We start from the raw sequence: 25,687 nt of genomic DNA, 5'->3' as shown, positions 1-25,687 counted from the left end.
ATGTAATTTAACGTAAAACATGACTGCAATTTTATTGTAATATCGTGTATCATTGTAACATCTGATTATGATAGATAGATAGTTGAGAATGTATTGACTAATATTTATCATTCTTACTTGTTTGAAAAGAAACGTGATCAATTGATTCATTCTCAATTAATAATAATATAAAAATGCTGAATTTGTTGCAAACAGTATCACAAATGGTACATTTAGAAAATTTGACATGTAGCCCAGAACATTTATGATATCGATTTATAATTTTAAGTTTTAAAATACAACATAATGGATTTTTGTTTGTTCCCGTGCTTCATAAAATATAAAATAATTCCTTCTATTCATATAATACGTTCATTGACGCTTCACGAATAATATTATATACACTATTCGGTATTTGATAGTGCAATTTTATATTCGACAAATTATTAATCAGCTAAGCGATTAATGCATTTGTTCTCGATATAGCTTATACTATTAGTGGCAATTAATTAAAACAAAAATTTTACCGGCACTTGAAACAAAATTCGGCTGTAAGAGGATTAATAAGGTTATACGACTGAACAATATTACGTAACAGTATTACATCGTATTTTCTGGAAAGTAATTACAATGAGAATAAAAATGAATGGTTTGCTACAGCGTCACCAACAGTACGATAACAGAACTGTGAATCGCACTCGGTAAATCGCGTTACCGTGGCCGCTCCGTAATGGTATGCAAGTCGATTTTTCTTTTTTCTAGTGGAATTCCACTTGATTGCAGCCGGTGATTCAATTGCGAGTTGAGAAATACAAGCAGAACGTGCCGTCGCGTTAAAAGTATACAAACTCAAGTGCTTGGAATTACCATCTCAAATTATATCAATATTATTACCTTTACAATAGCAAAGAACTGAATGGAAGCGGAAGATGCTTAACTTTGAAAGATAAGAGACTATGCAGAAAACGAGGAATTCCAAGACGAAGGTGTTACAACTTATAAATCTTCATTTTATCGCAAGCAGATTACGAACGTTTATTTACGAATGAATTCCTGAAAAATTGAGAAATATAAAAACGGGTTTCTATTGCAGATATAGTATTCGTTATAATTAGTAGGTGACATAAATCGGTATTTCATTTTTTTAGCTGTATTCAAATCCGTAATCTAGCGCAGAAATTATGAATTAGTGATTTTACGGAGAGAAAACGGAGAAATTTTATCGAAACTATTCGCCCCTTTTTGAAGTTTTATTTCGTAAATAAGAGATCCTGTTTTCGCGAGGGGTATTGCTTGTCGGAAAAAGAAGTTCTCTTGGTATATTGGAAGTTTTGTCACAATTTATTACTGAACGTCAAGTTCAATTTTCTGTATGACCACCTTTCTGATTGATGAAAAATTCGTACAGCAGACTCGAGGATGGTTAGTATCTTTCCAAGTGTGTGATTAAATTTTCACAAAAGTATTTTATTTATGAATTTTTTAGAAATTCATAAACTTATCTTCCTGAAAATTATAAATGAAAAATTTGTATAAGATTGGAAGAGGAGTTCTGAATCTGGAGATATTATAGAGAAAAATGAAAAACTTGCTAGATGATCGATATTATGATATACGCAATATAATTCATGGCTACACATGGTAGAGAAATGTCAAACTTTATGCTATTATAAAACAAATAAACGATTATATTATTATTAAAATAAATAATCACATGAAGTTGTTACATATTTTCTTAAATATTTGTATATTAAATATTTTCGTATTGTATACTAAAATATTGTATAACGATGTTTATGTTTCCTTTTCTTATCGTTACAGAACAAGGACAAACTACGAGCAAGAAGAAAACAACATTTTCGCGACTACTTCGAGGACTAAAGACGCACAGGAAGGAGAAACAAGCACAAGCTCAAGGTTCCCCGAGGCATGGACGCGCAAGAATAGGAGTACCACAAAGAGTAAGTGTGTATCTATGTAGAGAACCATAATCCCACTTCACGGCTAGGGATGCACAGGAGCAGCTATTTACTACTGTCGATTCAGATTTCCTGCGTATTCTTCACCTAACTACAATTTCACCCTTTGTTCGCAATTTAAACTTCGTTACCTTGCTGTATACGCGAGATTTGTAATTTCACTGAAAATGATTAGCAAATAATAGGGCTCAGAAAAATATTCATGCCTTTCTAGCTGAATAATTAATTTTTAAATTACTTTAAGTATTAACAAATTTTGTTTCATCTGAGAGATATATATTATTCTTTTCCTTAACTGAAATGATATAAAAGCATATATATATAAGCAAGAATATTTTTTGTTTTCATGTAAATTATAATTGATTGGACTTAAGTATAATTGATATGCATGTTTATGAATGTATCTTCTTAATCCTACTCTATCTTACTCTTTAAGTTTTCTTATAATAAAATTATTATATTTCCATATTTCCAGTCTTCTCTATTATATACTTGTTACCATTTCTGTGCATAATACAATTTGCATAGTAAAATGAATCAATCATTGATAGAATCATCTAAGAATATCTTACATAATCATAGAAGATTAATAATAATGATATAGTATTAAGAATCATGATCACGTGAATACTCCTTTCCATTTATTCTTTTCTATGATTAAATATATTAAATATTAGTAAAATATTTTTAAAGGCAATGAAGTTTTATGAGAAATGTAATACACTTGAAAATAAATGAATATCAACTAAGAAAGCTTACTTAACAGGTAATTCCGATCATTTTTTAACAATAAAATTATATTATACTTTAAATCAAGTCTTTATCAGATAATTACTTTATTAAAAACTGAAAACAACTATTAAAATATCACTTAAATATTTCATTAGTGTATATGAATCGTATTACATAAATTTTCTTTTTTGATGCTCACCACCGAATTTTGATCGTCAGTTTCGTTTAAAGCGATAGCTTGCATGAACTACGTAAAATTTCCTCGCGAAAATTTTGTTTTTTATTTTCATTTTCTTTTTTTTTTCTTTTCTTTTGTTAAGCTAGTATTTGTAATTCTACCTATGAAGCCGTGGCAGAGAAACACGGAACACGACCTGTCGGCTCTCTTTTAATTTTATTTTACGGGTAACTTATATTTACGTAGCCGTAAAATCGAATTCATATATCTATCCTAACTGCAATGCGTCGGAACCTCCTCACTGAAACTGAAAATGTTACCTATCAACTATTTAAAATTATTTTACCAATTTATCTTTGTCTGAAGAATATTGCTTATTATTGCTTACTATATAAATATGTGTGTGTGTTGGTGCTACTGATTATTCTCATCGTGGTCACTAATAACCTTGTGTTAGGTGTATGTGATTTTAAATTTGTCATAAAAAAAAAAGAGAGAAACGCTTGTATATACTAGATTCAATTTTTTACTTTACACAACAGGGACTACAACTCGCATTTTTTGAAAAACAGAATACCTACACCGACACGAATATCATATGAAGCTTCTGGAACAGGAATATCGACAACTGATATCAATACACTGAAACACGATATATGACGATATTCTCGGCATTGCACGTCAAGCTAATGACATTTAGTTGTTTTTTTTTTTTTTTTTTTTTTTTTTTTTTTTTTTTTGTTTGGGACATGGTTATTGATGCTGAGATAACCGTAAATTGATCAAGTTAACAGATAATCGCTAGATCGGATGTCAGGTAGTTGAAGTGGAAGAGCTTCGTATAGTTGAAAGGAGTTGTGTGTTCATGTTAATGCCATGATACGAGGATAAATATAGCGTGTAACACTGTAAAGCTGTAATTATGATATTCTGATCTTGGTTTCTAATTTATACCCTTTGGAAAGTTAAAACAGTAACTTTCAACTCTTATTATCCAATCAATGAGAACCTACCTAATACTGTAGATTCTAGGATATAGTTTCTGCTATCGGTGTTTGATAAATGTATAGAAACAAGGACAAAACGTGTCAACTTATGTCAACAGTAATTAAATGACATTGTCCATAATTTATATGACTTATCATTTCATAAAGTTGTCAATATATCTACTGATAATAACTGTTTTATACCAAACTATATTGATATACAACCTGTGGATCGTATTACATATTAAATTATATAATATTCTTCCACAAAAAGAAAAATATTGAAAGTATATGAAAATATCAAAATTCTTGTAATTTTTTATTCACAAAGCAGAGAGATTAATTCTTTACGACTTATAAGTAAATATTTGATCTAATGTTGTAATAGATTAGAAGATAAGAAATTTAGTGGATATATGGGTTGATTGTACTATATATTTTGGAAAGAATTTGAAAGACTTTATTTTAAAGAATACTATATTTTGTACACGGAAAGCGTTAAACGTTTTATCGCAGCAACCAGTAATTTTCATCGTCATCCCTTTCATTAATCAAACGTCGAAAAATTACTGTGCAAGTAATTTGGCTCCCGTGCTTGTAATTTTTTGATTCACTTTCAGAACCGATTGCCTCCACAATTAAAGCCTATGCCTGCGCGATGTAGTTATTCTCTTCCTGTCGTATCCTTTCCGCTCTCTACTTTGACCAATTTTCAGTTATTTACTTCTCTTCTTTTCTAGAATCTACGATTATTTTCTTCCATATTATTAAAATCAGTACAAATGCTGCATATTCTATTAAGATAAGGATTCAAAGAAGATTAGTTCAGAATTATTTCAAGAGCAGAATGAAATCCCTGTAAAATTTAATATTCCTATAAATTTTTATATTATTTTGTGATTGTTTAAAGTACACGTGGTTTAATAGTTTTGTTATATATGATCATTTCATTCATCAAATTCTCTCAGCTTACAAAATGTGATTAAAAGCCGATGTCAACGTCAGACGAGAGAATTATGCACTAGCACATGGGAGTACCGAATATTCATTACTTCCGGTTCATTGATAAAGAGATCGGTGCCCATCAACGGAGTGAGCCAGCTCCGAAGCCTCAGAGAATTAAAAATTTCCAAGATTTCCCATGTGCCGCCGATTTACTAAATTCTTCGACGCTGACAATTTAGACTCTTGAGAATACAATTCATCAATACGACGCTGACATTTAATTTTATTTAATACCTTTTAAATTATGCTTCTTCAAAAGATTATATAAAATCTTTTCTTTTTCTAAGTATAAGATGATTTAAATGAAGCATTAAATATACTTTAGTATATTTTATATAAAGTTTTATTAGGGAGGTAATAAAATTAACATAGTTAAAATAGTAAATGAAGTTCCAATCATAATCTTTTTTCATAAATAGATAACCGAGCATAAAAAATTACAATAGAATAATATATGCTTGAAACTGCATGATATTGTATTACATATGAAATTCCATGCGCGCTCTTCGCCAGACTGGGTCAAAGAACTGGGAAAAATGGGAATCGTACTACTCAAACGGCTATAAAACTTGTCTATTTCGTTCTTTATACTTTATTCGAGCGTTACTAGCATTGTTTCCATTTCACTCTAAACGGTTTAATTTGAATTTAATAGTGCACTCTTATATAATACTATTAGATTTTACTGTATGTTCTTAATAGTTTATCTTCAACTATGTATATACAAATAGAGAATTTTCATTAAAAGCTTCGAAATATTTTTTCCAGAAATAAAGTTAGCACTACTTTAGGAAACAATTTTGGAAATTAATTGCAATGTGGATATGGATTATTATTATTTATTTTTATCTTAGTCCGTGTCTTTCGGCTTTGGACGAACTTTCGATTTACATTTCTTACACTTATGCAATGTGGATATGATTAATTGGAATTGAGGAAACGTACTCTACATTTAAATTTTGACACGCTATAATTAGTTATTATATGTGTATTACTATAGTTAGACAATAATGCCGACTAAATAGCTGCCGTGTTTTTTCTAATAGACTGGCATTCCTTTTTCAAAATACCCCATGATGTTTAAGGAGAATTGCTATTGGATCTTTCAAATAATGTGCAGAATTTTCGTTTAAAATTCGTAATCTTTTGGAGAACCTCAGTTCTCATTACTAACACTAAAGAAAATAATCCAATAGCATGGAATTATTTTATTAAAGTCAAAATTCACTGACAGGAATATCTCACGAAATAACAATCTTGTGTTTTCACGCTAGTAGATTATCTTAAATTATAAAGAACAAGGTGCTCCCATCTGATATGATATGAAATCAAATATTAACCAAGTTTCAAATAATTCCAAATTTAAAAAAATCTTAGACTCTTCAAAACTCTAAATTTAGTTCTAATAAATTCTAATAACTAACTAGCTTTAAAACTGTAGCTTCTGCCGAAGAATTTGTGGGACATTTTTTTATTAATATCTCTCTGTAAGTAGGCTCCTTTTATTCAGGAAGCAAAGTACGACAGGTACATCGTGTGGTTCACACACAAAGATCGCTCGCACATCTCCTAGCGAGCACTCAAAGACATTCCTCTCGCTTTGACCTTGGTACAAAGTATCACGAACCATGATAGCACTTGGAATGAAATTTCCTCGAAAGCCCTCGATAAAGCACTTGTACGCGAACAGAGGCTCGTTTCGGACTCTCAGCTCCAAAACCACTGACCATCGTACGATCAGCAGACTACTCTACACTAGGCCACAAATTCCACGACTTAGCACAGTGAAGAACTTGTCTATGATGATTATGCATTACCGCAAAGATTGAATCATGCTCGAATGATAAAAGGAATCACGATATAAGCCGCGGTGGGGATGTGGTTTCTATCAGATGGCCAAAGGAGACGGCGCATTAGAGTTGATCATACCATTTCTCCATCGTAGAAGCACTTTATCGTTTAATTCATCTACTATCTACTTCCTTTTGAATTTATTTTACATTTTTGTTTATCTTTACATTACTTTTGTATTTTACAAAGTATAGTTTAGACGTAGTTATGTCTGAGCGTTTATTATTTTGCATTTTTATTAATTTACCATAAAATAGATTGAAAGACAGAGGAAGATTATAAATCTAATTATATAGGATTAATGTTGATTAAACGTGATTGCCTTTAATTTAACAAAAAATTTCATTAAACAAATAATGAGCTATAATTCCCTTTATGATCTTATCTTATATTGTATATAGCATATTGAATTTTCAGTTGGTCGTACGTGTATGTGTTCGTCATTATTAAAGAAGTTCAAACTTAATTTTAAAATTCAGACATCGTGCAGCTATTATAAATTGATCATCAAAATCAATTGAATGAAATTGGAGATACATCGAATAAAATTGAATGAAAAGTTAATAGAAGAAAGACAATAAAACATTAACAAGTATTATATTTTAATCTTGCATTAATTTCACTAGAGTATACTTTATAATTTTTTAAATTAAAAATATTTCTATAGTATAGAGTGCAGAATACTATAACGTATTTGTTACATGAAACTCATTTGAAACATTTTTTAGTATTTTCAAAATTACTTTCGTATGATAGAGCACTTCTTATCTACTAAAGCAAAACCTCGTCTTAAGTATTCTAATAAATAAATAAATGTATATATCTTATATATATTAAATGTAGCTTTCAGCTTGTTTTATACATTTATACAGTCTGAATTATTATCATAAATAGCATATAGGCAGGACAGCCACAACCCGTGTATGAATTCGCTATCGTAACCACAGTCCACGCTACATCTCGCTGGCTGGCAGGATGTCCTGGTAGCTGCAATGGAAGGCAACCGACGAGTTCTCGGAGGATACGTGCAGAACCATGATTCTGACCCCAGAGCAGAATATCGTGGACTGTCAACAGTAATACGCCTGTCTCTTGTCCACGCCACTGACCACACATTGCCATTCGTCTTGTTTTGTCCTGACTGCTGCCAGTAACTCAATGACGCATATGCAAATCCAATGATAAAATGTACATTTACTTTCATAGACATTGTAAATACGTCTATCCATTGCGGAAGATTCTCTTAACATTACTACACAGCCCTGCGTAACAAAGAACGTTAATTTGATAGTAAAAAATAAAATAATTTTATAAATTCTGGTCTGGGTTTAGAAAAAGGCTAAAATCTTATGGAACTTAATATTTATAAAATTGTTTTTCTAAAATCTAAATGAAAATAAAGTTATTATGTTTCGACTTCTTCTTGGAAATCACTTTAATCGCATTAATTCTTATGCTTCTTTTTAACAGCCCATGCATAAAAGGGGAAATTGCAAGATTAACCTGATGATGACAGAAGCTCTTTTAATATTTTACAGGATAATTTCAGTTACAATTGTAAATTGTAACCGCAGTAATGGTTTCTATAAATTTTTAACGCGTAACCCAAGCCGATATGGCATGGTTTTCATAAAACTTGAAATACAGGTTTACCATCGAGAAAAAAGTGATTAATATTTTAAGTCTATGTAAAGCACTTCTGAAAGCCAGTAATATCGGGCCATTGCGAATTCGTAAAATTCTACGCAACCGTGAATTCCCTTTTGAATACTTCTAAATTTATAAGGTATTGTTGAAGTCGCAATCTGCTGCGCGAAGAATAACTTTCGTGGTGATTTTTGCTTGTTCAACGACGTACAAAATCTACAGACGTAAGAAGCAAAATCAAAATCGTAGAAACTGATTAATATTTTGCAATTATGCAACATTTTATTTCATTTATATTAACTCGAAAATAATTGAAATATATTATTATAAAGATATCGATTATTATTCAGTAATATTATTCAGTAAATAAAATTAGTTTTAACAATATGACGGTCTCATAACGTCATAGCTACACTAGCGTCGTGTTAATGTCAACCTGGTAACCAGAGTTTTCTATAAATAGAAAATTAAGTATTAATATGGATAAATTAATTTCAATTGTTACAAATGTTATATAATATAGTTTATTTTTAATGAAATGAAATGACACGTAGAGGTTTTCTAAGAGAAGAAGATATTATGTCCAAAGGAATTAACTCGTGGTTAACAGGTGAACTATCAATGGACAATGTATATCCATTTACCTATTTATGTGTTTGTTTACTTACTTATTACTTTCACATTTTTACTTTTCGAATACTCAAAGCTATCGACTTTTACGACAAATATGACATAGATTATATTTTTAATGCTTTATTCTTAAGGAAATGTACCAAGTAAATCCTTTAAGAATAAAGGTAAACGCGGAATTTACAGTTGTTAAAAATACAAGCTTATTATTATTTACAGTTTGTTAAAATGTACACATGTAAGTAGCACTCTTGTGCGCACTAGCTTACCTCCAACATGAAATTAACTCTGAAAACGACGGAGCAGCTTCACCAGGGGACGCACTGTGCGGATGGAGAAGTTTTAGAAGTGGAAATTATTTCAAACTTTCGATGTCTACATTTCGCGAAGGAACATTTAAACGAAATTTAAACTATATGATTAAAGAGAAAACTCATTTTTTGATCATTAACATATATATTTATATTTATATGTATATATATTTCGGAATTGTAGAAAAATTATTTATAAATGCATTATTTACTTCATTCTAAAATGAAATATATTTTTACTATGATAATTCCAGTGTGTCATGTCATGTCGGATAAAATAAATGTTTTCTAAAACATGCTTTTATCGAGGAATATTTATTTAAAGATTGAATTTAAAAAAATAATAAAATTTACATAAAAGATTGTACAGACGAAAAAAATTTATGGAAGAGTGTACTTAAACATAAATAAAATGCACTAGATCGCTTTATATGCTAATACTAAAGTTCGTAAGGGCGTAAAATACATTCAGTTGTTGACCTGTTACCCAAGCCATTGCATTAGAAGAATCGTTTCTGTATTCGATATCCCCGTTCAAAATACAGAGAGGGATAATTTGAATAGCAAAGGAAGTGTATCTTTGATTTTCGTAATGTAAATTATGCTGTATTACTTAAAATCCCAATAAAATATTATTAGATTGAGTAAAAGACTTTTTGTTGCTTTCTATTGTTTTATTGTATGTAGTATACATTCGTGTAACTGACCACAAAGTAATTGAGCTTTTACGTTTCCATAATTTTGGTTGTTGTTAGTGTTTTAATTCCTTCTTTTTCAAATTTATATTAGAATTTCTGTCTAAATTCTTGGAAGTATTAGTGCGTAATTAGGAAAATTATTGAAAAGTATTACAGGCTAGTTAATAAAATATTATACCACTTTATAAGTTTTAAAGAAATTTTTATACCAGAGGAGAGATTTACATAAAACAAAAAAAGAGAAGGCATCATAAAGAATAAAAATATTTGCCAATGGGAAAGAAGACTATAATATGAAAATGATGGGGATATTTTTTAATCGATATATTTAATTTGATTCAACTGTTACTTCTCATGATGATTTCATTGATTGTTAATTGTGAACCGTAATAGCAAATCGAATGATGATCGATGAATTCGGCTCGAATCGAAGGACTGCTATCATGTACATTTCATTAGTTCGTAGAACATCGTTTAACTTAGGGCAAGAGAATTTGGAATGTCTATGAAGCCAGGAAGGGAGCGCCAAGTCCCAAACGATAGTTTGTTGAAATAACAAAACTTGGATTGATACTCGAACAGTGCTTAGACCGTCTTAAGGACCTGTTGTCGATCCCCATTGAATCGCCGCTAAATATTCCATGTGCTAAATTCCAGTTCAAGACTGTTGTAGTCCGGCGTGAAACAATCGTTAACTGAGATTGATGATTAAATTTTAGCTTATTTCTATCCTTGCATAAAACGCAGTTTATTTGCGTAGACAACGTTTCGTAAACATTTAAAAAGTCTAGTAGCTTTTAATTTGTGTTCTGATCAATTTAAAATCAAATCATAAAAGCTACAAATAATTTGTCGTTTCATGAAATAAAATATCGTCATGCGTAGTCATACATTTAATGATATTTTGTAATTTCAGCGAAGTCTAAAAATGAATAAATTCAGTTATAAAATTTGTCACTAACTTTAGCAAGTATAACAGCTTTGTTAGGAGCTTCATATACTTAAGTTTTATTAATTCTTACTTTACTGCCAATCTTAAAAGTTTCTACTTAAACGTTCTTACAGGACAATAGAATTAAATTTTGAATAAGCAAATAAATAAATAAATATTCTTACAAAAAAATAGATTCGAAATATAGGTATTTTATGTAATATGAAAATAGTACCATTCGATCGCTTGAGTGAAAATTTACACTTTTACTGATATTTAAATTTGCACAGATTATGTGGATGAGAATGAAGACTGAGAAGTCAGAGGATGAAATTCAATGATTTCTATTGTTCATTGATATCACTTATTATACATCTTAATAATGATTGAATGGAATCTCTTTATAATTGGTTTCTGACGTCCAGCTGTACTTGACGTATTTGCATCATTTTTAAGATAAAAGTCCATCAATTTCCCCGTTGAAATTATCTGTACGTTCTTTGTATGGTATTTTCAACAAATTATCTGAGTGTAAAACTGTGTAACGTCATTAAAATAAAAGCCCGTTTGTTTGTGCCTCCTTATATACACTAATGAGAACCTTCATTGAAACGTATTTTCCATGATACTATAGCTTATGCTTTGTACTTCAACTTCTTTTCTTTGCCTTCTTGACATGTATACGCTATCTTGGTTCTCTTACGTTTCAGTTAAGTGGCCGATATGCACGAAATAGCGCCATGAGGCTGCTCCACACCAGCTGCCATTGTATCACAATTACCAGATAGTAGGAAATATTTAGCGATGTCATTCGTCTCCCCCCCTTTCTTCTTTCTTTTTATTTTTCCTCAGATTTTAGGCTATTGTAGTCGTTTTACGTAGTAATAAAACGCGTTCTTATACTACTTTTCTTGTACACGAAAATATAACTTTATATTTGATATTAGTTAAAATTACTTTAATTTCTATTTTTAAAAGGAAACCTATAAGATTTACTCGGTAAGAAATTTTTATAAAATATGGTGTATATATATATGCGCTTATTATTCTAACGAGGAATATATTTTTTTCGCAGAAGAATTCGTACATCGTGTTATACAATTTTATTTCAATTCTTATTTATCCTATTTGCTTTATAAAAAAAAATCTCTTAAAAGATCACCAACAAATGATTGAAAATTATAAAAAAAATTCTTCCATCCCATTAACATTAAATTCTACATTTACTTTTCTCTGCAATAATCGCTGCAAATCCCAAATTTCCAAAATACTATGTTCTATTTTGAGCTAATTGTGTAATTCATACTGATTCTATTTCCTATACTAATTCAATATCCTAAATCGCATAGTTGGCAGAAATGATTAAAATTCCTTGCAAAATCAAAGTTCATCTATTCTATAAGCGCACTCTGTATCCCGAATTCACTTCGATCTGCAACCATCGTTACATTCAAACCCGTAAGATACGAATCAAACAATTTCCGTCCACTGGGACCGTTTTTATCGCGAAGTTGGCATTTTCTACTCGTAAAACGAAATTGTTTAACCAAATGGTATAGCGTGGAAGCGTACAGGCAGCGTGAGTTCCATTTATCCCTTGATCAGCTCTTGAAAGCACTCGATACGCATGCTCGAAACGGCTTCACGCAACAACGGCGAGATGCGCTTTACGGCCGTGGCACAATCTTGCGTTATCACTGTTATCAGTGATCCACAACTGGCCAATAAAGTGGACGAACGCGCGAATGCAGCCGTCGATTTTATCGCTCGAGAGATCGTCCTATCGTCCTAGTGGCAGAATATGTTCCTATACCATGTTCGCTCGTATTCCTAGGATACGATAATCACACGAATACCAGCCTCTAATGTCTACGAACGACCTCGAGGCAATGCATTTCAATGCACCGACAACCTCTACGCTTGATTCCCTGTCTGCCGACTGCTGCGCGTTTCTAAGTGATTCCGGATTGGCGAACTAATGACTGTTTCATATTCATTGGCCGCGCACCGTTACCACCCTGCTGCGCTTACACATCGCATCCTCGTAACGCTTTATCGCTTCTGCTTCGTCTTCCTAATCTTTCACGCTGTTTCTAGACTAATCTTACATCCTCGGGATGGTTAAACTGTGGTTACGATCGGTTACATCAAGCCAGCTGTTGATTGCCATAATTGAACTTGCTCAAATACTATATTGTCATATGCAAATAACATACGTTGACTTCATGAATTTGAAAGTAGCGAAATATATCGCCTTGAATGTTCCGTCATTGTTTCCAAGATCAAATTTCTTAAAGCCATCTATGGAAAATGTAAACATAGCCTACGTCTCAGTCCATTCAATGGTTACTCCGTGGCTGTTTCTTCCCAATAATCCCAAACTACGGTGTATCGAAAAATGTTGCGGAGAGCGCTAAGAGGATCCGGTGCCCTGCAGTGTTTTTTTATCGATGCACGTTGCACAGGGTGGGAAACAAAAAGAAAGAAACAGAAAAAAAAGGAAGGGACAAAAGCAAAAAAAAAAAGAGAGACGATGGAAAGGAAAGCGACGCAACCAGACCGCGACAGCAAAAGGTGGGTGTTTCAGGTGCGATCGATATAGTACATCACCCTCGTCGTCTCTTGAACTCTTTTTCCTTTCTCTGCATCTGTCTCTCTTTCCCCTGGATCTGCGCGTCTTCGTCACCTTTTTCGAGCCTACGGAATGGCCGTCGTTCAGCCTCTCTTTTCAGCCTCGGCGTGAAACCTTCCTCCGTCCTTTCCCGTGCAGCAGCACGCCCTCTTTGTCTTCGCCTGCTGCGTCCCAATGAAAGTCTCAATGTCACGGTCTCTGTAATTTTCTTGTCTGAGCAGTAGCGCGTACAGCTGAAACCGGAGACGTATCCAACGTGCTTTTCGAGCAGCTTCGTTCTAATTAGTAAATGTACACGACCAGATGAAACGTCGATAAAGGAAAAGAAAGAAAACGAAAAAGAAGGAAGATAGAAGAAAGAAACGTCAGAATTGTGCCGCCTTGTGCGTGGAGACTCGTGCCGTGTCTAGTGTTCTCGCGGTGTGGAGTTGCGCACAGTTCCACAGTACCGCACGCACGCGGCACGCAGTTCATACGACGTCGTCGTCGTTTCCACGGTGAGATTTCTCTAAAGTGGGGTTGATCGATTGCGGACTGTCTAGACGGTTCGTTTGAACGCGTTCGTGCTCTTTTCAACGCGCGTCACCGTCGAATCGCATCAGTGAAACAAATTGGTGGCCGCCGTTAAAGGCGAATTTTCCTAAATTAGTTAAGCCGGACAACAAAGCCTCCTAATGACCAGAAAACCCGTTTATGCGGCGTTTCGGCCGTTCTTCTTAATTCGGTTGCGATCATGAATATACAATGGCTGTGCGAAAGTATTTGGACCTTCTATGAATATATTATAAATTTCATTAGCGCTGTAATGGAACAAGCATGATTATCGTGATTATATTGGTAAAGTTTGAAACAGGTTTGGAAATTTGATGCGAATCTATATTTCGCAGCGATCACAAAAGTATTTGATCAATTATCAGTCAATAATTAATTTTGACCTGTCGCTGTTACTATAGTCAATTGCTATCTTTTATTTGGACCTTGTTATTCTATCATGTAAAGTATCGTTTAGAAAGTATGTTATGGAAGCACGAGAAAATTTATAGTGGAATTTGCAAAATTTCTCTGGTAGAAATATAGTACAGTAAAATCTCTGAGAGTTATAATATGCAGCCGCTTTTAATATACAATACTTATTATATGTTATTATTGTTCATATTGTATACTAATTTTTTTTACTAAATATATGTTTGTAGTAAATATCTCGTAACTTCTAGGTACATTTTCAGATTGGTTTCAAATTTTACTTATATAATCATGGCAATCATGTCTCGCCATATTGCTAATGAAATTTTAAAATGTTTTATATAACACACACGTATGTGTTCGAATTTGAAAATTCGGAAAGGTGGTCTTGAATGAACTAAACAACTTTACTTTGACGCAGTTCTTTGTATCGATAAGAGTAAATAATTGTGAAATAAGCAATCTAAGGTAAATAAAACACTTTACATAAGTAAGGAATTCTTCTAGTTCGAAGAAACAAACTTAGCTAGTTTAATTTTTGTTTACTCGTATTTACGAACGTAGTTTTGTTCCGTTTCACTCGGTAAAGGAATTTCCAGCAGATCCCTCTTCTTTCATGAGCTGTGTAAACGTTACGATTGTACAACATATTTATACAATTTGCCAGAGCAGGGACGATTTGCTTTGTTAAAAGGAAAAGTTCCGGCGGTATTCATTTCGTTGCTGGATAAAAAACGGGACAGAATTGCTAACATAAAACTCAAGAATCTAACATTTTGAGTTACTCGGCTACGGCTACATATCTCCTTGCTGTATCTTTTTTTTTTTATTTAATACTTTGCATTCACAATTTGTCCAATTTGGACATTTGGTAGAATTACCTTGCTGTATCTGTATAATAATTCATCTCTGCGTAGAACTTCTTCATTCTAATCTCGAGCAAACTATAGTATCGTCATAAAGTCCAGCAGAGCGGAGAGACGTTTTCTCGTTCAATTTTAATACTATTTTCCAAATTTCATGAAAAAGCTTCTAAAAAGAAATAAAATTGTTATTCCTCATTTTTTCGACAAAGTTTGCTCTCTAGGTGATATTATAACAAACAAGGTAGTCCTAAACAAAAAACTGTTATTTTCTATTTTTTAAATTCTTCTATCAAAGATTACCCTTTTGACGATGGTACTCAAATCTAAATGAACAAATATATACAAAAGATATATAGAAAAGAAACGGTAGTCGCAAAAAAATGGTAGAAAAAATCATTATTGGAAATGATAAAAATAGAAGAACAAGTAATCGAAAGAAAATCAGGCACACTGTGTTCTAATTGCGATAGTATAGACATTGTTGTCTCTGGTGCTAACATCTGCAGACAGCAGAATGGCAAGGATAAAACGACTAACGAAAAGCGTGAGCGCTAATGACCAATATGGTTCGCCGGTCAGTTTGTTAGGACGTGTGCAAGGATAAGTGTCGATCCTTGATTACGTGTCGGAGATGGAGCACGAGCGATTGAGAAAAGTGTGGGATAAACGGTTTTTCTGCGGGGAAAATGGACAGCCAGAAAGCACCGCGCCGATAAGCAATTTCCGTGAGAGTTGCAGAGAAATCCGAGCTTCCAATCTTTCCTATTTTCTACCACGTTCGCGGCTAAGTTTACAAGGATGCTTTTAATGAACTACTTTTAACGATTCGCGCATTGAAAACAAATAGTATAAAAGCAAGCATTATAAATAAGTACTTTATAAGAAAATGTACATTAGATTTTAGGATTTTTAATGAATGAAGATTCCTCTATCATTTTCTTTCTTTTTCCAAGAGAGATTGACAAATATGTTTGCAAATACAAATAGTTGTATATTTCGCTGTTTGATTCCTTATGCTAATCATTTTCTGACACAAGTTCACTCTGGTTGATAAATCTTAGAAAACATCTTTCATTTTTCGAGATCTTATATGTATAATCTTTTTTAATAATGTGGCTGACGATTTCGTGAATTTCGATCGATTCGATAAACGTGCTGGAATCCGTAAAATGGTGGCGATTGTCAAACAACGAGGTTGTTAAGCTTCTGACATGCCGCAAGCCGAAAAGAGAAAGATATAGTTCGTAGGGATTATAAACAAAGCACGACAGTAGGGAAAAAATCGCCCGAGCGAATATCCTGTTTCTTGTTCGTATTTTTGGTTCCTGCTCAGCCCCCTGTGGTCATATCGTAGTGATCCATGGTTTAAAACCGCCTCAAAGTCACGCACGTAAACCTTACTCGAGAAATGCTCTTTAAAATCTCTGCGGTGAAAACCGCATGAAAATCCGTCCAGTGGTTCTCGTGATTAGCCCGAATACACAGATGCTTACCGAGAGCTTTATTTTACAGTATGTATAAAAGATAGATGAAGTTTTAATATTTGCTGTAAATTATAGATTTTTAATTGCACGTATTTTTCTAAATAAAATTCTTGATACTCCACTTTTATCGCATAGAATGTTACATTAAATGAGTACAGTATAATCCATCTATGATTTTTTCCTATTATTTATATATATTTTTCATATGTTGTTCTTTTATCGCTATTACTATGTTTATTATCTACACGTATAAATATAATAAAAAACGTGAAAACCACCGTGATCACGCGGATGTATATTTACACATGCAAAATTCAGCGTCGGTATTCGTTAGTAAGATGACCAAGAACAGCTAAAGGAGAGGCCAAGAAAGAAGAGGGTAGTTTGGTTTCTTTAGTGGCGAGTGCCGTCCTATGGAAGCTTCGAGTTTCACAATAGGTCGGCTTCTTACCACGACAAGACGCCGGGCCGCACTTTCGAGTCTGCTTAATTAAACAAGATATCAGTGCTAGCCTTCAGGGCCTCAGGCGAAGGTCCTTTTCAATCCTTTCGTTTCCTTCCCCTTTTTCTCGCCCTTTTTCTTACGCTACCCCTTGCTTTCTGCCACTCTTCTCTATCGAACTCTTCAACCCGAACTCTCAGCCAGCTCTTTCCACGTGTTCGTTTCCTTAATGACGACTTCTTTCTTTTCCTTCAATATTTTCCTCTCTACTCCCTTCCCTTTTTTTTCGTTCACTTTAAGCTCGATTTTAATTTTTGCTTGCGTTCTTCTTCCAACTTGGCGTAATTTTCGTTATATTTATCTCTTTCCTTTTACTTACGCTTATATTAATTTTACTATGAATACAATTCGTACCGATGATATTTTATGCAGTTGTCTTCTATCAGTGTTTCTACATATTCAATAATTTTTATTTATTTTTTCACTTAATAATACAATTCATTGTGTGAAATGTATGAATCACGATGTTCTAATTACTATCAATCACTAATTACGTGCGTATCATAAATATGCGATACAAATTAGAATATTGGATCATTGGACGTGAAACATTTCAAGTGTATTTGTTGTGGCACGAAATAACAATCATTTCAAATCAGCAACCATTTGGAAGCAGTTGCGACCTTCGAATAAAGTTGATCATTTTATTGTGAATTAAAATGACCGTGTGCTGCGCAACTTATTAAGTACTAATAATAAGTTACATGATGTGAATTTATTAAGAAATATTTATGGAGCTCCGTTCGCTTCTCTGAAAATATCTCATGCCTTATGTCAATATTAGTGTATTTGTATCGGTGAGTTTGTGATGTCATAGTTTTTTGTTCGATGTATTTGAGAGGGTGCAATTTTTTGATGCGTAAATGGAAGAAGACAAAATGCACTTTCTTGCCCTTCTGAATCGCTTCAGTAACTTAGTGGTGAACAATGGATACAATCTAGCTGGTAACTGCACGTGACAAACACGTGCTGTTCCAGGACATGACTTCCAGGATTATTGCTGGTCCTTTATAAATCCAACTTTTTACGACTAAAAGCAATCTATAAAGACGTTCTATTTCTAAAATTACGTGTCCAAAAAATACTGCACTGCTCAATGTTATTGTAATAAAAGACGATATCAACTAAACAAAATATTTCATGTGTACTTGAATATTTAATTGACTACTATTGAAAGTTCCGAAAATGTAAGTTAACGAGTGCCTTCAATTTATTTAACTGGATTATGATTTTATCTTCGGTCAAGATATTTAATTTGAAGAAATATATCGAATCTTTTGTGATAAGAAATACAAGACACGATTTTATGAAAAATGTCAATACGACTCAATTGTAGTATATCATAATACAACTCAAATTATTTTGAACTAGCAATAAGTCACAGCACCATGATTCTCAACTGGACACTCAATAATCAACATCGTCCTTAATAAGCTAGCTCTTTTAACATTTTGACAGTAATTGCGCGAACCATCAAGAGAATGTAATAAGAAAATTATCACGAGAAACGTCCAAACCATAGAACGGTCGGTCTATAAATCTGAGATGACTCATTGTCAGATAAGTGGTAAAATATTGCTTTTAAACGAAAGTAACCGAATTTATCAGATACCTCAGTAAGCAAATTTATTTCAGAAATATAAATTAAACTGTGTTTATTTGATAAGGGAATCTACTGTACGTTTACGATTAAGAGAATAGCAATTAAATACTAAACCGTTATCGAAATAAATCAATGTTCACGATTAACATGTAAAAAACAATACATTTTGGATGAATAATTCGTTGATTGTGCATTTCCTGTGTCTCGCGTTTAAAATCGCCAATTCCCGATAAAATCGTAGAGTGAAAATGAATCGCTGCGCGTAAATTATACGGTCGAGATTCAACGCGTTAATTCATTACTGAATTACGTGCAATTTAAATGTTACGCGTCGATCAGGCGCGTATGGACAGCTAGGTTTAGAATTGATCTCTGAAAACTGCTGCCAGTGCACGTTGATAAATTATAGACTATCGAACTGAGAAAATATTTTTGTGACTTGAATTTTTAAAAAATGTTTTAGGAATTACTTGGCACTAGTGGATTTTGAAAATGCACCAATAAATTGCAGGCTATTTAGATTTTTAACTTTTAGCTGACCTTCTCTTAAAAGTAGTTTCAAAAAATTGCGTTTTTAAAATATTTAGAAAGAAAAACGAACAGATATTAAAATACAGCATCATGAGAATAATATAAGTCATTATTGATTAAACCTTACGTCTCTGAAGCAATAAATATACGAATTAAGTATACTAATTGAATAAGTAATGGGAATAAATAGATTTGTCTACAAGACATGAAATACAATTTACACCATTATAATGTCGTCAGTTACTGAAATTCGCAAAAATATATTTATTGGACTTCTTCAATTATTTTCTTGATACTATTATTTCTTATGTAGCAGTTATGTTTTTTCCAAGCTATCTTGCTAATATGTATTTCCTTCAATTATACTTTGATTGTAGGTTTCGAGCTTTGTAATTCCTGTTATTTCAAACAAAATAATAATTTTGTGTAACTTTCTGATTAATAGCTTCTAAAGTGTTAATACTTTATTTCTATAATACTTAATTCTATATTTCAGGCAAATTCGCAATAATATAAAATTGCAATCATATTGCGTGTGAAAAACTATTGAAACTGAAGACATTCAATCTCTCAAAATGTTTGTTAAGATGGATTTGTATGAAGTATATTAAGTAATTCACAAACTAAATTCACACATTGGTATAGAGTATCTAATTATCATTACGAGAATGTGCTTTTAACTCGAGAATCAAAGTTCCGCAGTGTTTACCACATTATGCAGTTATGGTTATAAAGAACCTAAATGATAATATGTTTAGTCATCCAACTGCTTGGTTAACTATGTTCTCGCTTATCTGAAGTTTCATAGAGGAAAGCGTGCCGTTTAAACGGTTCAACTTTAATTAAATCGGTTACAACCAATTACGCGTAGATTATTTCAAAAGAGCTGTTTTGCCAACATAGAAATAACCTCGAAACGAGTTGCAGCTACTGCGGCAACCCATATTACAATCTAAAAGTTCTATTATGCGATCTAAACTAATTATTTATGTAGATTGTGAGGTAGAAATAACAATGAACAATACAGTTGAAACAAAAAAGTGTATTGGCGTTATATTTCGTATTTTATTTCTGTCAGTCGCGAACAAAGCTGTTATCAAATTTTATTTTGTGATATAAAATTAACAATACTAGAGTAGCATAGCTTATTCTATATTTATTTAATCTCTGATCACTTATGGATAAATCTACTTATTCTATCACTTATTTAGTATATTTTATATTTCTTTAGTTTTATATCTGATGATTTACCGATAAATCTACGTATTTCATCGCTCATGCATTATTAAAACTATCCATCTTCCTTTCCATAAAATGTACGTTGCCTCGATAAATATAGTCTCAAAAATTCAACCTTTTGTAATTATAGTATACTATATTTAGCATTAACAAGTAATCTATTTAAAAAGAACCTATTAAAGTTGAAGTCAGGAAGAATCAATCCAAATATTGAACATCAGTAAGATTAAACAAATTTCAAAATTCTATCCTAGCTATATTCTGTGTTTAATCTATACCATACAATATTTATTATAATTTTGTTAGGATAATTTTTCAATCGCAAAGACAAAGAAAGACAGAAAAAATATGTTTAATATTATTCTGTAAAAAATTCGTTAATAAAAGCTTAAAATGACATCTAATAAGAATATGCAAACAGGAATATATTAACAAATTCATTGGTATCGGGACAGATAGAAGAATGAAGAGCGACAAAATGGATATATGTACCATCTCTTCAATTGTCGTGACAAAACGTACTGAAATCGGCATTGTGAGCTACTTGTCGCAAGACAGCTTACTAAATTTGCATGAAATATGATTGCATACTCATGACATATATCTTCCATATCGCGTAAAACATTTTGACGAGAACCATAGCTCTTTCCGTGACCACGCCGTTTCATTTGCATCGATGTATCCTGAACGATTTTCTGTATCGGTCGAAAGATACCTAGATGTATATATGTGTGTGATATTTCTATGTCCAGATATTACCCAAAGTAAAGTACTATTGCACACAAAAAATTTGCTTCGCTTTTTCGAAAATGCACGGAAAAATATTTCATACTTATCTGTAGACTACGGATTCTTATTCATTTGTAGGTAATTTGAAAATGCGAAAATTTCTTTTTAATTACATCAAACAATTTCCATTCACATTCAGTTTTTTAAATTTCTCGTTTATATTCTATTTCTTAAAATTTGTCAGCTATATATTATTGTAAATTATACTCAAACAATTCTTTTCTCTATTCTTTTCATTTCTACAAATTGTATTCATAGAGATACAAATTTCTAAAAATATCGGCAATCTACGCATCAGTGGGGACAGTGTTTTGATGAATATATAAGACATTTAATACCACGAATGACACAAACGTGACACAAATGTGACAATAGAAGGATGAATAATAGATGTCGAGTCAACCACCTTGCAAGAAATCTTATACCTTGCAAAGAATTTAATTTTCCGTAGAAACGAATGTTAAGATTACTTTTCTACGAAAGAAAATAAAATTTTTACTGTTCAATAAAGATTTGTTTCGGTGTGGTGTAGCACACGTTTTATCACGTGGAAATCCGCGTTACCACGTCAACAATTTTCCCCGCAGCGTGTCAACGTCACATGGCCTAACTCGTCGCCTGTCTCGCGAGACATTAACGCGAGCCGTCGCGACGCCACGTCGTAGATTCGAGTTTTATTAGGTAGTTACGATATACACACATAGTCCTCGACGTGTACGTAGTTTTGGTGACGTTTGCAGAGATTACCCCCATCCATTCGGTAAACAGAAACCACTGTCACGGTTTTGGCGTCACATACTATCTAGCTTCTTTATAACTCGTACACCTTATGTTCCACGTACCACTTTTATTTCCTAACATCTGGCTTGTGTAACTATTTATTTTTTATCATTTTTGTTTATGGAACGTACTTATTTGTTTTTTTTTCTTTATAATATAATAGTCTCACATAACTAGAAGTTGCACGATACATTTTAATTATTAACAGAATCGTGCTTTAGGAAAAATAAATACTGTTTAAATGAGACTATCTTATTTTCTCAATATTCTGGAATGTGCATAATCAAGTAGTGAAAAAATTTCTGAATTTCATCGATTTTCAGATTCACCAGTCTTTAATATAGTTCATTCTTTTTGGAAATTCATGCAGGATAAAATCAAAAGATTAAGACGGGGTAAATTCATACTATTTACAAACAAATTTATATAGGTTCTCCCATTTGAAATTTCTAAGTCGACCCTCGTTTCAGCCCCTACGGGGTATGAATATGAATCAACTCTGACACATATGTAAAGGCCCCTAGGACCTATAAAATTTGAGCCGAGAAAGATTAAAGTCAGCGGCGTAGTTTCCGAATTATTGAACTGTTTCCAGTTATGCGAGCAACCTTGTAGGATACAGCCGAATTCACAAGAGGCGACCGATATTTTATACTGAAGCAAATTACTAAATCATACAATAGACAAACAACTAAATAAAAAACGATATATGATAAACTAAATGATCATTATTAATGTTCTGACAGATTAAGAATTTCTCGATGAACCTAAGAACTGATAAAATTCTAAATTGATTGATGTAAAAAGAGAGCTGAAAAGTTTTCGATAAGATAACATTATCGATATATAAGAATTGCAGATCTATTAGGTCATCCGAAATGTTTCTTTCGTTTTATAAAGAGATAACGGATGCACAACATTTTTCGTTTTATATTATTTTATCGAATTATGTATGATCCATTTTGTTCTATCAAAATAAAGATCACAACGTTCGACAGATTAGGTTTCATGTTTGTATAACGATGCGTCGTTGTAAAAGACGTGTCTGTAAAAGAAAGACACTTTTCGGATAACCTACTATTATGTCGGATAAGTGTACCATATGAAGTTTTCGCTATTTTCTTGTTCTTTCAAAGATAACGAGTTTCTCCGCGAATTTTCTCATAAGAAACAAAATAAAGAATGAAATATGCCTTATATTATCGTATCGGTCAATTCTTTGTCTAATTCATTAATTTCTGTTTAAGTAAATAAAATGATAAATATAAAATATGTAAAATTTCAATGTCTTATAAAAGAATATATTAATATAAAATCTTGATATAAAAATATTTATATTATATATGTATCTTACATGTATCTCTCTTATATGTATCTGAATGTTATATTATATATGTATTGTCATTTTTTAAAAGTTTAAACAAGCAAGAAACATTTTACATTTAGTTGCAATTTCAAGTAAAATTTACAACATTGTCGCAATACCTTCATCAGATTTAAGGAAGCCACAGATTTCTTCGCTGCAAAACGCTTTTACCTGAGTGACATGTCGAGGCTCGTGACTAGAATCTCTTTGCAATACCTGCCTGGGATATCGAAGGACGTGCATTTCGTGCGGTCGCTGCTTTTGTAATTTTGAACTGGAAACCGCGTGCCTCGAATAACGTGTTCCTTTAAGAAAATTTTCATGTAGTAACATTCTATTCTATGGCGTTTTTGAATGGAACGATTCACCTTAATTGTTTCATAACAATCAAATATCACAACTATCACATGTATTGTCATTATTTTTATTTCAATTTTCCAGGTATATTCTTTGCAGTCTTATTTTTATAATATTACAACATTGTATAAATTTCTTATATAATATCGAAAAATGAATATTATATACTGATTTCGTTAGAATATAATAAGATTATTTTTTAACAATTTAGAGTGCTGTTTTAAATGTTCTAAATAATAAAATAATTTTATATTTATTGAAAGATGATAAACGCGTTAAAAATGTTATGATAATAGTATTTAATATATCGTACAAATAAATTATTGTTCAGCTATTTTCTTTGTGAAATTATTGTATTGTATAGGAACGATACCCAATACCCATGAAAGACCTTACTGGATTCTTTATTGACAAGCACTTTTATTTTAGAGCCCTGACTAGAATTTTTGCGGTGCCAGCTTCCAATATTGAAGAACACACGCTTAGACCTAGGTGTACGTTTGGTGGAATTCCATCTTGAATTTGCTACTCCCGCTGTTTTCATAACTTTGCCCTATCTAATTTTTTTCGTTCCATTTATTATACTTACAATGAGTTCAATTTAATTTTCTGAAATCTAAATTAATTTTTTTTCCATAAAAATACAGATGGAAACAATGAATTTTGAATTAGAAGAGCTGAACAAATTTGGTAATCGTTACGTTTATTGATTTTATTTGATTTTTATTATTTACTGATAAGTTCAATTTTATTGTGTGATTGGATTGCACCATTTATTTCCATTGCTTCAGTCTACTCGACACTTTTCAGAAATGAAACTTCTTTATTGTAATAACGTATTGTACATTTACTTCCGACGAAAAGAATGGCAAGTGTTATATACGCATATCTTTGTCCAGCTAAAATTACTCGTTAAATATACTGCAGAAAATTAGCTATTTTTCGTATTACAGTGGTCTTAGGATTAATATCATGGCATTAGATACCGTACAATTACACTAATTATTGTAAATTGGAGCGAAGGAAATTGTCGCCACTTTCATTAATTTATCATTTCTTGGTGTAGTCTCGTAAAAAATACTGCGAAAAGAAATGAGATAAAAATGTAAGTTGTTACTACAAATTTATTTTACGAACTTCAACATCTAATTTATAATCGAATAATATTTCCAAAAGGGATCTTGTTCTTCGTTAATTGGAAAATGAACAATTTGAACGGGTCAAACTGATTAATTATTTCTTAATTCTGTATTAATTTCAATATAAAAATACTAGTAATCTGTTTTCAAACTTCAGTAGAGCTTTACTATAAAATATAAATTTAATATAAAAGTATGATAGTCCATTATTAAAATAGTGACGGGAAGAATGCACTACTTAGTACATAAATAACTTATTTATCTCGCTTTTACTTTTATACACATTTCACTTTGCAATTAATTAATTAGTGTTATATTGCAAGATTCGTTCCCTAAAAATTTCTTTTATACATAATTACTACGAAATGAATGAATAATTTAGAAGTTTGTTGCGAAGTAAAAAGTACGAAGACCATTGGATGGACTAATGGTAGAAGATAAATTAATCTATTCTATTTAAACGATTAAAATGCTCTCAATATACCTTTTGTGAAAATTTCAAGCGATTT

The 25,687-nt window shown here is 32.0% G+C and overlaps 1 protein-coding gene across 2 annotated transcripts in view; it reads left to right on the top strand.

Annotated features, from left to right (window-relative positions):
• LOC122570581 (SAM and SH3 domain-containing protein 1-like) overlaps positions 1 to 25,687 on the top strand; it is a 373,196-nt gene that overhangs the window by 319,754 nt on the left and 27,755 nt on the right. For both annotated transcript variants that reach the window (XM_043733079.1, XM_043733078.1), the window contains exon 5: positions 1,801 to 1,940. In XM_043733079.1, coding sequence (XP_043589014.1) covers positions 1,801 to 1,940 — 140 coding nt within the window. The remainder of the gene's footprint in view (positions 1 to 1,800; positions 1,941 to 25,687) is intronic.

The sequence above is a fragment of the Bombus pyrosoma genome, linkage group LG9 (genome assembly GCF_014825855.1).
Source record: "Bombus pyrosoma isolate SC7728 linkage group LG9, ASM1482585v1, whole genome shotgun sequence".
NCBI lineage: Eukaryota > Metazoa > Arthropoda > Insecta > Hymenoptera > Apidae > Bombus > Bombus pyrosoma.
This window is presented reverse-complemented; position numbering and strand designations above follow the sequence as displayed.